General features: G+C 38.3%; 1 protein-coding gene and 1 long non-coding RNA gene across 2 annotated transcripts; both read right to left on the bottom strand.

Annotated features, from left to right (window-relative positions):
• Positions 1 to 2,669: 2,669 nt before the first annotated feature.
• On the bottom strand, positions 2,670 to 3,688 carry LOC131431835 (uncharacterized). Its single transcript, XR_009229736.1, has 2 exons — positions 3,023 to 3,688; positions 2,670 to 2,964 (listed from the first exon to the last, which is right to left on the bottom strand). It is a non-coding gene; the product is annotated as an uncharacterized LOC131431835 (long non-coding RNA).
• An 8,604-nt stretch (positions 3,689 to 12,292) lies between these two features.
• LOC131431834 (uncharacterized) lies at positions 12,293 to 13,404 on the bottom strand. The gene is made up of 2 exons (XM_058597738.1): positions 13,107 to 13,404; positions 12,293 to 13,034 (listed from the first exon to the last, which is right to left on the bottom strand). The coding sequence occupies exons 1-2, from the start codon at positions 13,301 to 13,303 to the stop codon at positions 12,467 to 12,469; spliced, it is 765 nt and encodes a 254-aa protein (XP_058453721.1). The 5' UTR covers positions 13,304 to 13,404; the 3' UTR covers positions 12,293 to 12,466.
• Between the last annotated feature and the right edge of the window lie 1,624 nt (positions 13,405 to 15,028).

The raw sequence follows: 15,028 nt of genomic DNA, 5'->3' as shown, positions 1-15,028 counted from the left end.
GAACTTTTTCTATTCCCCAAACGTTCCGGGCAGCTCGCGGGCAATCATTCCCGTTTTATTGATCTATTTCACAAGAGCCGATGCTCTGTAATTATCCTACCGTGTCGGATGGTGTGTTTTGGAAAACTAGCATTAGAGCATTAGAGTGATTAGAGTTAAGTGACTTGACGCCAACCAGCATTTCGGGGATGACATCAGCCAGCGCTCACGATAATGTTTTTCAGTTTTCGCGTAATGCTAATAGGAAATCTGACGGTCACTTCAAGTGTTAATTTGGTCTCCAAATATCAGCGACATCAGTTTGGCCTGAATCACCATCGCCGTTGGTTGTGTTGACGCTGGACTGACTTCGGACGAAACACCGTAAGTCAATTTGTACAAGGTTTACCGGAAAAAAATAACCCCTTGGAAGACTGGGGGATGTTGATTTGCATACAATTCATTTTTTATGTTGGTAATTTAATAGAAATGTTTATTTGCAAACTGCGTTAGCATAAATCAACCTTCATTATTAATTGCACAGCAACTTTTGCACGTGGGGGGATGTGAATTACCTTAATTGATTACAGCTTGTAATAAAAAAACAAAACATTTAAACAGTTGCATTGAAACGAATGAACGAAAGTGTTGCAAAAACCGTGATGCAATAAACATCAGTGTATTGTTAGTAGCGAAGAAGATTCTACTAGCCTTGCGCTCGGGGCGGAAAACTCTACAACAAGAACCTATCTAAAATGCAAATTGTCAACAAGTATTGATAAAAATAAGTTCTCATGCACGCCCCGTCTGTTTGTTTTTTATTTCAGAAAGCCATCTTCTCCGAGCGGTAGGATTAGTATTCGTCGTTCGTTGATCGCGAGAAGATCACTCACAGCACAGGTTCTGCAAAGGACGAACCGATCATTGGAGAACTTGCGCAACAATAAAGGAAAAGAGTGTTTCAACATTGTGTCCTTAGTAGGAACTTTTCTAGATCAGTTACAGGAAGAAAAAGAAAAAAAAAACGGCTAGTCACGGGATCCATTAGGTAACGCCCTGCAACCCCCCGCTCGGTTCGACCTTGACAGGTTGTGTGATTCACGCATCGGAACACCATTAGCGATACCTGGTTGAAGTGAGTGAGAAATATTCAAATTAGCTTCGATTGTTGTGCCATCGGTCAGTGTGATTCCGACGCTCCCCGGCGTAAGTGATCAGGTGATTAGAGGGAAACATTTCTATCTTGATTCGTGTGTACAATCTAGGGTATGCAATAGCGAAACACAGTGTGTTATAGCAACAGAACGGTAGTGAACAATGGCCAACTATGATCGGCGCACGATGTTGCCTAAAAATAAGCTAAAGGCATGCGCAATTTGCCTGCTACTATGCATGGCCAACTTGATCGAATTGAGTGAGGCGCGTAAGGTAGTGAGTAGTGGTCGCGTTACCAAACCTACGGCCCACCGAGGCTATGCGAATCCGGATACGGCACAGTTGAGCTACTCACCAAACTATGCAGCAGCTCCGAAACCGCCAGCTCCCGCACCGGCAGCTTCACCAGCCCAACAGCCGGCAAGTGCTCCAATCGGATGGAATGTACCGCACAATGCTCCACCGCCATATTCGGCTCACCCGAACCCTGGTCCGCCCCCACCTTACTCATCACAGGGCAATCCGAACCTAAACTCCAGATTCAACGAACCACCACCGTCCTACGTACACAGTAATCCTTCATACCAGGCCGCTCCGCCAGCCTATCAAGGTGGTGCTGCTCAACCAGCATTCGGCTATCATCAACCTGGCCAAGGATATCCGGCTCAAACAGGTGGCTATCCAGGTGGTTATCAACAGGGAGGTTTCGCACCGGCTGGATATCCTCAGCAGCCTGGCTACCAGCCTCCAGCAGGTGGATTTCAGCAATCCGGAACAGTGATCCACCATTACGAGCAACCTTCCTCGGGTGGTAGTGGACTGGGAACTGTTCTTGGAGCTGGTGTTGCCGGTTTAGCTGCCGGTGCCGGTGGAGCCGCTCTTTACGATGCTCTCAAGCCAAAAGATTCTAAGGAAGCAGCTCCTGCTTCAACGGAGGGAACCACAACTCCGACAACCACAACAACGTTAGCTCCCATCAATCCCAATGGAGATGCACCACTGGCTCCGATTCCGGTCAATCCCGCAATGCCAGCAGAAACCACTACGACCGTGTCGGAAAATCCTCTTGGAATGGCACCGCTGGCAACCATGCCCGCGGGAGAATCTACCTTACCTGATTCGACCGGAAGCACAGCTGCCGTTGAGATTCCCAATGCAGCTCTCAGTGTTGAACCGCAGCATGCGGTGCCGCTGGCACCCGTCACTGTCGCTGATAATATCACGACTACCGTCATGGCAACCGAAACTACAACCGTAGGCACACAATCGTCGACGATGGTGGCGGGGGATCCAACGACTGCTCCGCAGCTTGGCGCTCAACCAGCTGCCGGAAGTGCATCGCTGATGTCGTTTTCCGGTTTTCTGATACTGATCCCAGCGCTGTGCAGGTTTTTACTATGGTAAAATGTGTCGAAACAGTTGAAACAAAACAAAAAATTAACCAGGTGATTAATTCGTCGAGTAAGTAAATCAATGATTTAAAATCATTCCAAGACTCGGGTCGATTTCTTTCGAAGAAAATAAAACATGTAATGTTTTTCTTTTTTGTGTGAGCTGAGTGAAAAATGTCATGTTACAAACTTTCCTGTACAAGTATTGGTGTGAACACGTTGCCATTAAGGGTAGAATAGGTCGAAGTTTTATCAAATAAACCGCTTGTTGATACCAAACAACACGAAAATGTTGGCAATGCCAGAAAGTTTTTACTTTTCTAAGCCTTTCCGAACACGTTGTTTGTGGTTCATCTTTGCTGCTTCGGCACGTGAAGTTTTGGTCCGTCGTCCGTCTCAGCGTTGCTGTTGGTGTTTCCGACGCACGACGTTTGCGTAACTACGGGGTACGGGATAGAATGTAACTTTTGGCGACCGTTGAAAGTTTTCTGGCTCACTTTGCTGGAGCTACAATCGTAGCAGGCTTTGCGTAACCGGTATGACAGCAATTAATGTCGATTGGATGGTATTACACAACTCTAGTTTTGTTATGATTGACTTTGAATTATTAGTCCGTTCTAGTTGAAATTACCATTGAATATTTTCTTTTGCATATAACTGACACTTTAAAGTTTCGTGCGTTGCGGGGTATCAAATGTCAAACAAAAACAAAGCAAGACTCTGATCGTGTTTCATTTCCATTTCTATAGTCTAAGTTGCAGTACCGACGCCATTCGTCACCCCGGTAGCATCCGAGTGAAACACGATATGAAGGTTTGTATGGTGACTCGTTCAAGGTTTTTTTTCTTCGCATTTTCAATAATAAATACTCGCATTTAGAAATGTATACGATGGTAGTTCCCACCTATTGTCGCCTTACAGATGTACACCCCGACTAAACAGAGCTCCTGATTTCGAAATAAGCCATCGTAGAGGATTGAACGGTGGCTTCGTTCTAACGGTGCTAGTATTAACAGGCTGTTCCGATGTAGCTGACGGATCCATGGATGACGCTGGAAAACAATCAGCTGGCTGCTGGACCAGCAATAATATAAACACAGTCACTATTAGAATTCTGACCTTCATTGTCACTGAGTCAGGCAGTACTGATTCGACCATTCAATCAAAACAAAACGAATAGATTATTCGATGCGTTATTAGATCTCAGTATATACATGTGTGTAAAAGTACTATCAACTGTGGTATTTGTTCAGTTTATCAATTTTGATTTTACTTTTGAGTAAATTCATCAAGAAATCAAAGAGATACTTTCTTGAAAAAGTACGGGTGTGTAATGTCCGAGACATAACTGGATGTCGTGAATACGGATAAAACTGACACGATTTCTTTATACTTTCGAATTCGAATTGATAGCTGATCGATTGTGTGAATTGTGAAACTTTTGACGTCGATTATCTCATTTCGGATTTGCATATTTCATTGAAAGAATCTATCAAGATGCTTTACAGGATTCATTTCTATCTTTTTGGAAGGACCAAATTGAAGAATTCTCTACGATATTGAATACAGTTCTGAACATTTTTCTCGAAAGATTTTCGCACAGCGAAAAGTGCATGATGCAAATCAAATTATTTTGGATTTTCACTAAACTGGTGATTTTTATTCTGAAACTCAATTTCAATGTTAGATTCTGGAACTCAATTCCGAAACTGAATCCTAGCACTGAGCTGTGGACTTGGGTTGTGCTCTGCAGCTAATTTTTAGTTATAGAATTCCGATCCAAATTTCAGTTTTCAAATTTGGATCCAGAATTCAGCTTAGAAATTCAGTCCTAGAAACCAGATCCGGAATTTCGATCAAAACTCTATAGAATTTAGTTCCTAACTCCAGTAACACTTCAATAATTTTGCAACTGAGTTTTGGAACCAATTTTTAGGGCTTCTACTGAATTCCGAACCTGGATTTTTCAATGCATTTTCGAACTGAATTCAGGAAATACAACTGAAATTTGGATCTGAACTCTCATCCTGGATTTAGGTCCAAAGTTCCATAATTCCATGTTAAGAACTCAGTTTTTGAAATTGAACTCAGAATTCCGGACAGGAACTGAGTTCTGGTCTGGACATCAATTTCAGTTCCAGTATTCAGTACAAAATTAATATCCGAAATTGTGTTCCCAGTCCAGATCTAGGCTTAGAATCAAATTCTTAAATTCGGTTTCAGGTGCAGAGTTCTGGAACTCGATTCCGACCTTGGACTCTGGACAATGAACTAAACGTTTGATCTGGATTCTAGAAATTTAAAAAAAACTGGTCTTGGATCCTAAAACTGATTTTCAGAACTGATTTCTAGAATTCCATTCTGGACCTAGATGCTGGTCTGAACTGAACAAGTCAACTACGCAGGCTGTGAACCTTCACTAAACTGATTATATTCACTTCCGATTTGCATATTTTAACATTTAGGGGTTAGACGAAACGTAAAAATAATATTTTAACAGATAATCAATTCTAATAGTTCTTCAGATAACATTTGGAGCCATTAGAAGGGCTGATTTTGCATAACGTTGGCCAAGGTTGTCTAGTTTTCGTTGTACAGGGTTGTAGCTTTGAGATGGCTCTTGGCGGGTAAACTTAATAAACTCGTCCGAAATTTGGCTCGGTATTCATTGTGATTTCCAAATAGATTCTAAATAAGATGAAACAATCCATTTCGGGCGGAATCAGTAGGTGAATTTGACTTAAGTAAACAACGCTGTCAGCTTCTGGAGTGTGCCCGGCTGCGACTAGTCTTCGACACAATGCTGCTGCTCGGCGCTGATGCTGCTTTACCGTATATCTTGCTTCGACAACCGTTGCGCAGAAAATGATGGTAAGAAGTGGAATGTTCATTTTTTATACCGATGCAGTTGTACAGCAGCCGATATTTTGTTCTCTTCCTCAGAACGCGTTCTGATTGGCTGATGTTGACATGGGTCAAATCAGACAGGTTTTTCAATAGTATACTATTGAAACACTTCAATGTTGTGTCAATACACGTTCAAGTTGAAAAAGTTCGAATCTAGATATACATTAGATTATATAAATTCTTCTACAGATCACTGATAGCTCAGCTTTCAAAATAAGAAAAATGCAAACACACGTCATGGTTTTTCCTTTTTGATCCTTGTTGCTACCAAACATTTCAGAAAAGATTAATTTCTTAATCTTAGAAAAGATTGAGCTGTAGAAGCTCTAAAGGCAAACGAAGAGATTTTTCTTACATTCTGCTTTCAAATGAATTAGATTAAACTAAGCGCACATAATAAGTGGATTAGATCAATGTTTCAGATGATTACAATTATAGATTGAGACTTCAATCTTATATTTCATGTTCTGTGATTTTTTTTCAAATTGGTAATTGGTCAGATCAAAATTTAAGCGTCGTCTCTCTAAGCAACCAAAAGTTCCACAGTTCCTGGAAAATATTCATTTTATTAGAGCTCTAAAATACGCATATCACTTTTTGGCAACTTGAACGTAAAGAAAAAGTTCTGAGGATACTTTCTCGCTGTTTAAAAACTGTATTAGGAACTGCTTCAAAGTTTGTTCTGTTGCGTCGGGTGAACATTGAAGTATGAGCAATTCCTTAAAACCGGACTCTTCAGAATGCTTTGTATGTTTCTTAAGCCAAATCTTTTTTACGAACTTTTGGTTACTTGGGCTAAATACTAATTGTAAATGTATCCTACTCTCCGAATGAACAACTCAAAAAGAAAAACTCTTTAATAAGAGATGAGAATCTGTGCATTTACTCGATTTTTTCTTAACAGAAGTATTTCACATTTTCACATTAACTTTTTGTGATTTTTCTTTTCGGGCTAAAGCAAATGTGTGTCAAATTCCGTTGATTGTAGGTTAAGTAATCAGAAAAATAATGGAGAGAAACGTTAACCACTTAGTCGTTTTACAATTCTGATGTACGAAAACATAAATTCGAACAAATTTTGGGGCGAGACGAAGTTCGACGGGTCAGCTAGTCTATATATATATATATATATATATATATATATATATATATATATATATATATATATATATATATATATATATATATATATATATATATATATATATATATATATATATATATATATATATATATATATAAATGCAGAGATCATTCTTTGTAATCGCATCACGTAAGAACGGATGGACGAATTTACATGATTCTTTTTTTGCTGGATCATTTTTTATCCCCACCGGGTTCGTACATCAAAAAAATTAGGAAAACTTGCCGGAAAAGTGGGAAAATCAATAATATTATTTTGTATGGACAATGGAATTTCCCATTGAAAAAGTCGTCTATGCTTGCTAGATCTACGATTGATGTTTGGCGCGCAACGAGTTGCATAAGTGCTTGGACGTCGAAGGAAAGAATACTAGATCGTTGAAACAATTGTTTGGCTCGCAACGAGATATTTTGTGTGGAGATTTCACAGTCATACTTGATCGATGTAATTCGTCATTTCGAACCACGTGCTTAAATGGGTATCCAAATTATTGCTTACTAATGTCGTTTTCGCTTGAGCAAACTGAAACTGACCCAAGGTAGTTTCATCAAACAAACACTTTTCACGAAACTTAGCAACGGGGGTCTGAGTAAAACTGATTTAAAAACCAGATTCGAAACCAACTCGATTTTCAGTTCAACAACGTTGAAACTAGGTTCGAAACTGACTTCAAACAAACGGTTTGACAGCAGTTAGAGTGGAAACTGGGTTAGGTTTGGCATCAAGCGAAAACGACATAAATGACTCAATGACCGTTGTAGGCAGGAGAAGAAGTTTTGATATCATTTACCAGTTTATGAATTGTGTTCAATGAAATCAGATGAATAGTATGGGTCATTGCGGGGGCAAGATTAACAAATCAGAATTTTTTTTAATGAATCAATGAAAAGATTGTGCTATAGAAGCGCTAAGGTCAAACTAAGAGATTTTCCTTGCATTTCTCTTTCTAATGATTTAGATTAGACTATGCGCACACAGTAAGTGGCTATCAGATATCAATGTTCAAGATGATTACCATAATGAATTGAGACTGTTATTTCATGTTGCATATTCTGTGAAGAATGTTCAAACTGGTAAGATCAATATCAAATTACAATTTAAGCGTCGTCTCCAAGCAATCAAAAGTTCCACAGTACCTGAAAATATCCACTAAATCTAGCTCTAAAGTACGCATGGTACTTTTTGATAACTTGAACGTACAGAACAGATTCTGAGACAAATTTCTCACTGCTTAAAAGCTGCACACACCGAATTATTTTTACGGATGTCGGTACAGTTTTACTGACTTTCAAACAGCTGAATATTCGGTAATCCGTTCGGTAAAAGTTTTGTTTGCTGAATGATCGGTACAGTTCCACTGAACTTCGATCTGTCATAATTCTAATGACTTCTTCATCATTCAATACCGAAGTAGTATTACAATTTTGTGGTAAATTGTATTAGAGGTCTGGAAAAGAAAGAAGCATTTTTATTTTCAAAACATATTTTCATCCGATTAATTTATTTATTTGCGTGTGATGAATGAATTGAATTACATTTGCTCTCCAGAAATAATTTATTCAAATAAAATGATCAAATATCTTTCGGATGCAATTCAGTAGAATATGGGATCACCCTTCATATTTTTAGAGTGCTGAAATAAAAAGTTGTAAAAGGCATTTTTAAATATATTCACTAAATGAAAAATTACCGCTAGGAATCAGTATTATCTATTTTTCGCAAGCAATCAATTCGCACCACTATTTTGCGTGTTCTCAACAAATCTAGAAATTTTCACATTTTTACGTCCGAAAATTATGTTATTTGACAGATCTGTTTTTCTGCTGAATGTATAGTGATGATTACTGAAATTCTTCATTATTTTTTATTAATTTTCCGAATATTGGTACAACTTTCACTGAGTTCGTCAAGAGAAATGACATTTCAGAGTTCACAGACCGTGTCAGTAAATAATAAATAACCGTAACTTTTACATAGGAGTTGGATAAATTTTACGTATCTTTCAGTAAAAATAATATTTTACAGATCGTTGCCGCAAAAATTATTACCGAACACAAAAATAGAAATTTTTTGTGTATAAGAAACTGCTTCAAAGTTTGTTCTGTCGGGTGAACATTTACGTATGAGTAATTCCTTAAACGGACTGTTCAGAATAGAAATCTGTGCATTTGTTCAATTTTCGTTTAACAGAAATATTTCATATTTTCACATTAATCTTTGGTGATTTTTCTTCTTTTAGAGCTAAAGCAAGTGTGTGTCGAATTCCGTTGATTGTAGATTAAGTAATCAGAAAAATAATGGAGAGAAACGTTGACCACTTAGTCTTTTGACAATTCTTCTGGCGAGACGAAGTTCGACGGGTCAGCTAGTCTATCTATATATATAAAAATGCAGAGATCATTCTTTGTTATCGCATCACGTAAGAACGGATGGATGGATTTACATTTTTTTTTGTTTGATCAGTTTTTACTCCCACCGGGTTCGTACATAAAAAAAATTTGGAAAACTTGCCGGGAAAGTGGGAAAAATCCATGAAGTTGTTTTGTATGGACAATGGAATTTTCCGTTGAAAAAGTCTATGCTTGCTAGATCTCGATGGTTGAAGCGTTTGGTGAAATTGTGTTCATTCGATTTGAGAAATTCACGATAACAAGTGTTTATCTAACAGCGGTGTTGTGATAAAGTTAACCTTGTTTAAGATGAAAAAGATTTGGTGACAAATTAGAAAATGTTAATGAATGATCATCTCGTAATCTTTCAGGTATGCGCAAAAATTTTATGCTTCAAATTCGATCATTGATTTACTTCCAGCTGTTTGATACCGATGATGATGTTCATGCATTAGCAATAAAACGCTTTTTGACATGAATTTAATTTATAAAAGTATCAGGAGCGAAGGGTTTCAAACACACAGAACGCGCTGCGATTGAATGGCGCGTTTGAATTGCCGTCGCAAAATTCCAATTCCCAGCGGTTGATGCACCCAAGCTCATATAAATTGACTAAAATTATCAGTGCATAACTTTAGTTCCACCGGTTGAAGGCATTATCTTTCAATACTCATTTTAGGTAAACTTAATAATTTCGCTAATTTACTCGCCCCTCCGGGCACTTTTGCTGATTAAAAACGTTTTTCTACATCAATCATTTCCGATCGAATCAGAAGTATTTTTTTTAGAATTTAGATCTTTACTGATCTCGACTTGACATGATCATGATCATACAAAAATCAAAATCACTTAGACATCAGATCAGTTCTGATTTCGTAATGATAATTTATTCCTTGGTTAAGATCACTTGAAATCAGCAGTGACCGGTGGTTTTCCCAGCCCTAATGTTATTACATGTCAATATAAAATACTGTTTATATTTTAACAACGATATTTATTTCATGAATCTCAACATACCGAACTTATTTCAAATAGATCATGACGAGTATCAGTCAGTATATTTTGATTATTTTCGCAAATCAATAACATGGTTCGTGTTGATTCAACTATTTGCAATGTCTAAAACAAATAAAACCGATTTATTTTTCAACTAACAGAATTTTGTTTCAATAACAACACCAGTTATTTCAACTAAAATATTTGTTGAAATTGAAAGGTATGTCAATTAGTAAGGACTAATTGACAGCATTGTTTTACAACCGATTAAATTAGTTGTTTGAACCATCGTTTCTACTAATCGAAAAACAAAAATGACAGTTTAGTTAAAACAACAATCGATTAGTTGTACCAAATTTTAACCAATCGAATTCAGAAAATCAACTAATATTCTGGTTGAAATGGGATCGCGGGTGGTTCCGTGCGAAAAAAAGAATACAAGATCGTGAAAAAATTCGTGCCACGTGCTTAATTGGATATAAAAATTATTGCTTGCCAAATGACTCAATAACGGAATGCATATGATTGTTCTAGAAAACCGCTATAGACAGGGGAAAAAGTCCTGATATCGTTTACCAGTTGATTGATTGTGTGTAACGGAGTTAGATAAACAATATTGGTCAGTTCAACAAATCAGAAAATTTTTGATTGAATCAATGAAAAGACTTTGCTGTAGAAGCGCTAATGTCAAACTAATAGATTTTCCTTGCATTTTGCTTTCTAAGGGCATGTACAGTAGTGTTCTAGTTCTAGATGCATAATTTATGTCAGTTACAAAATTTAAAACTGAATTTTATAACAAGAAAAACTGGTAACTCCAGCAGTGTTTTACTCGTGTTCCAAATATACAAAAAATAGAACGGCATCGTAGACCAGTTTTAAATTTGACAGAAGAACTGGTCGAGTAAATTAAACTAGAACGGCTTGCTGGGGATACGTTTGTTCCAGTTTCTGCTCTATTATAGATCTTCCATATAGAACTTCTAGCTGCTGAATTTGCTCTAATGATTTAGCGCACACAATAAGTGGCAATTAGATATCAATGTTCAATATGATTATCATAATGGATTTATACTGCCATTTTATATTTCATATTCTGAGAAGAATGTTCAAATTGGTAAGATCAATATCAAATTCAAATTTAGGCGACGTCTCACTAAGCAACCAAAAGTTCCACAGTACCTGTTACAGAAAAAAGGTTACGCGGCTATTTTTGAAACTTTTAATTGACCCCCGGCCCCGTATAGTGAAGAGTAAGGCGTTTTTAATGCCAAAAAACATTACCTACACACTTAAATTTTTTAGCTGAGTCTCGGCAAAAAAATGCCGAGATTCGCACAGCCGAGTAATCAGCAATCATCTCGGCAAAAATAAAATAACTGAGCGTCTCGGCACCCTCAAATTTGACAAACGTCAAATATTGCCGAAATCGCCAGCATAAGATTTACTGTTTGCTCAGTGAAACGTTCGCTGAATATTCGGCAATCCAATAAAACGAAAAAATGAAAAAAACAAATTACCAAATCATCAGTAATTAAAAATTTAGTCAATTAATTTTGTTTGTAATTTCTAAACATTATAAACACACCATTCAGGATCAAAAATTCATTTTATTAACACTTAAAGGAGGCTTATAAATTTGTTGCCAGTAGTGCTTAAAGCCTCTACCTTAAAACATGTAGCATAATAAAAAGCGGCGTTTCCGGATGCGGCCACCTTGAGTCGAGCTGGAAATATGAAAATAAAAATAAATATACAAAAATTTTCAATATTTAATGATGCATATACGGTATTGTTCAAAAAATAAACTTACTTTGATCTATTGAATTTGTCCTCCGTTTTGTCTCGAGGACTCTTTGAGCCGTGTTGGGTGTTTTTCCCTTATAATGTGATCTGATAAAGTCGCTTTTTATAAAGCGAAACATGTCACTATATTTATTCAATATTTTTACTTGCAAGTGGTGCCACGTTTCTTCGAAGATTATTCATTTTTTCACTCGAGAATTTCATCAGAAAATAATCGCGCAATGCGAAGCGAAAATGTAACGCAGCAATAAATGACAGCTGTCGTGCTGAATCTCGGCAACAGCTAGCGCATATTCCGAAATCTCGGCAAACGTCTCTGCTGATGTCGGCATATCTGTTGTTTACTGACCCTCCACCCTCGCTAAAAAGTCTAAACTTTCTTCACAAGAAAACTTTGTAAGCAAAAACAACGACGAAGCAGTTATCGCGTTTCACCCAATTATAGATGGAAGCATCGAGGCTTGCTACGTTAATGAAAACGTTAGCCCAAAACAAGGAAATGTCAAACACAACTCGTCGGTAAGTTAAAGTAAAGTGAAGAAAACCTTTGCAACGACAATTTTGAAACATTATCGAATTTTATTGATTCTCTGTTCTATTTAGCACTACATTGAATAGCAAGTCTTTATTGTCGTGACGATAAATTGTTCGTTACATGGAAGCATGCCTTTTAAAGTTGAAGCTTTTTTTTATCACAATCACAATCTAATATGTGCCGCATTTACCCGCTGTCCCAAAACAGCCAATACTAGAGCAAGAGAACAATGGAAAGAGCTGTCGCTTCCTCTTAGATCATTAGCAGCCCCATTCCGCTCCTCGTGGTGGACAATTAGCGTGTACTGAACCTTGCGCGTCCCATTCTTCCCCTGTGGAATGGGTGCTGCATGTGGGAAGGGATCTCGTTCTTCCACTGTGACGTACCGTTGATTCGGTCCCGGTTGGATCGGTGAAAACTCCACACTGCCCTCATCATCACGCACAAAGTCAAAGTCCACTAAATCGTTATTAAAGCCTGGACGGTCCTCGTCCGAATAATCGTTGTCGTCACTCAACCGGACATCGGTATTGAACACGAACGGAGCATTGGCCAAGTCATTGGTAAACTGCTCCCGTTCATCGTCACCGTCGTCGCCATCATCATCATCTTGGTTCTCTTGAAACGCGAAACGTTTCATGCGATAATTTTCGGCTCCATTCTGGTTCAGTAGAATGTCCTTCTTTTCGCCATTATGTCCTTTTTCCCGAGGCACTTGCGGATCATTAATTCTGTAGTGAAAATTAGAATAACTGTTTGGAATGTGCCTTCCGGTTACCGATCCGTAATGAGACGTGGCATACAAATTCCTCCGGTGGGTCCTTCCCTTGACGGGCACATCGAACATCCAGTCACCTTTCGGGGCACTTCCGAAACGGGCTTTCCACGTGCGTTGCTGCCACTTTTGAACACGGTTGCGATTCTTGCCCTCGGCGGGCGGAACACTACACAGGGAACCGATTACAGCCACACTCACCAGGACTCCGATGAAGCCTTTCATTTGAGCCTGCCTGTTGTTGACACTGTCACAGCCGAGATTACTCTGGGCCCGTCCGTCGCACTTCTGGTTCTGATGTTGCTACAGCGGAGGCTGCCTCTACTTCTGCTGTTGGCTGCGAGAGCGGCAGTCAAATCAATAATTCTATAGACTGGGTGGCGCCACCATTCCACCACCGAGCAGCTAAATACTAGCATCGTAACTAGAATATCGCTTCTACGTTTCTTTTTTACGATGCTGCCAAAATACTGCGATAGGATTGAAATTGTTTGTTCGTCCTTCGGTATCTTCCGGAAAATCGCGCGCGCTTCAACGCGAAGGTCGAAAAGGGTAACGCGCAACTGATGCTGGGTTGAGACGACGGGTAAGTAATAAATTATTGCCGCATTTGGTGGCAAATTTTTGGCTACCCTTCTATTCTATTGCCCTGGCAAAACGAACCGGACGGCCAATGGAACAACAGTTTATCGATTGAAGGCACTATTAGAGCACTATAAATTTTGTGCTACCGTCGAAATAAGCTGCAGCTTTTTTTGTTTTCCGAAAGGATCAATCGACCGATAAGCATATTATTACAGTAAATAATCAATGATATTCAGAAATCATATTTTATCTTAAAGAAATATAGATCCAATTGAGAAGGGTGAGACAATTTGTTAGTGATCAAATAACTCATTCTAACAAACTTGCCGTTAGAACTAGAAATTAGTCTATAAACTACAATGTTTCGTTCAATAAGCTAAAAATTGCATTCAACCTGATAAATTGAGTCAATACGACTGTAATCTTTGAGTAACACACGGGCCTAACACATAGATGGCGTCAGTTTTACTGCAGTCACCTTTTTTCAATTAATACTAATCTTTAAAAGACAGTTATTAAAATGTCAAGATATTCTATTCATTAGTTCGTGAATTATTGTGTTAAGAGTTATTTTGGTTATTTTCGGAACAATGGCACAATTTCGTGCAGTTCTCTTTCACAACTCATCCAAGTCAATCGATAAAACAAAACCGCTTACGTTCGGGACAGACGAAACCAAGTACAGTATTGTGTAGTGAACAATAGAACGATCTCGAAAATGAGTGAACCAAACGAACAAAAGCTTCCGCCGGTACGAAAGAATACAATTATTGTTGACTTCAGACAGGGCAAAATTCGACCTTCGATACGAGAACTTGAAGGTTTCCTTAAGGAGCAAATGCATCTTGACATTAAACGTGTGCATTTACTTCAATGCAATAAGATTCCAGTATATATGGAAGATAGTGCTATAGAAGTGCGTGTGCATGATCTTCCCTCAAGCGTCATCGATCCTTAAATTCTCAAAACTATGTCCCAATACGGAGAGATTCTCTCTATCGAAAAAGAAAAGTGGAAGAACTTTTCCCCCGGTATTCTAGATGACGTACGTTTGTTACGCATGCGCTTAAGGTGAAATGTAGCGTCAGAAAATGCGCGCAAAATTTTATCCGCTTCAGTTCAACGAACTGTCGCACAAAGCATAACAAGAAAAACCGGCACATAGAACATTTTTCAGTGATTGAGTGTAGTGGGCTTACCTCTCGTTATGTTGGCTTGTAAATAAGACTGGACGTAATGGATTTTTGAATCCTTCACACTTTGAATATACCTATGCTAATTCAATCGTTATTGTTAGTGGTTACTCTTACACTAGAGCTATGAATCACGAGTAATTATGAATTACTAACATGAGTTATATGTATA

The sequence above is a fragment of the Malaya genurostris genome, chromosome 2, assembly GCF_030247185.1.
Source record: "Malaya genurostris strain Urasoe2022 chromosome 2, Malgen_1.1, whole genome shotgun sequence".
NCBI lineage: Eukaryota > Metazoa > Arthropoda > Insecta > Diptera > Culicidae > Malaya > Malaya genurostris.
The sequence above is the reverse complement of the archived record's forward strand: the minus strand, read 5'-3'. Positions and strand labels throughout refer to the sequence as shown.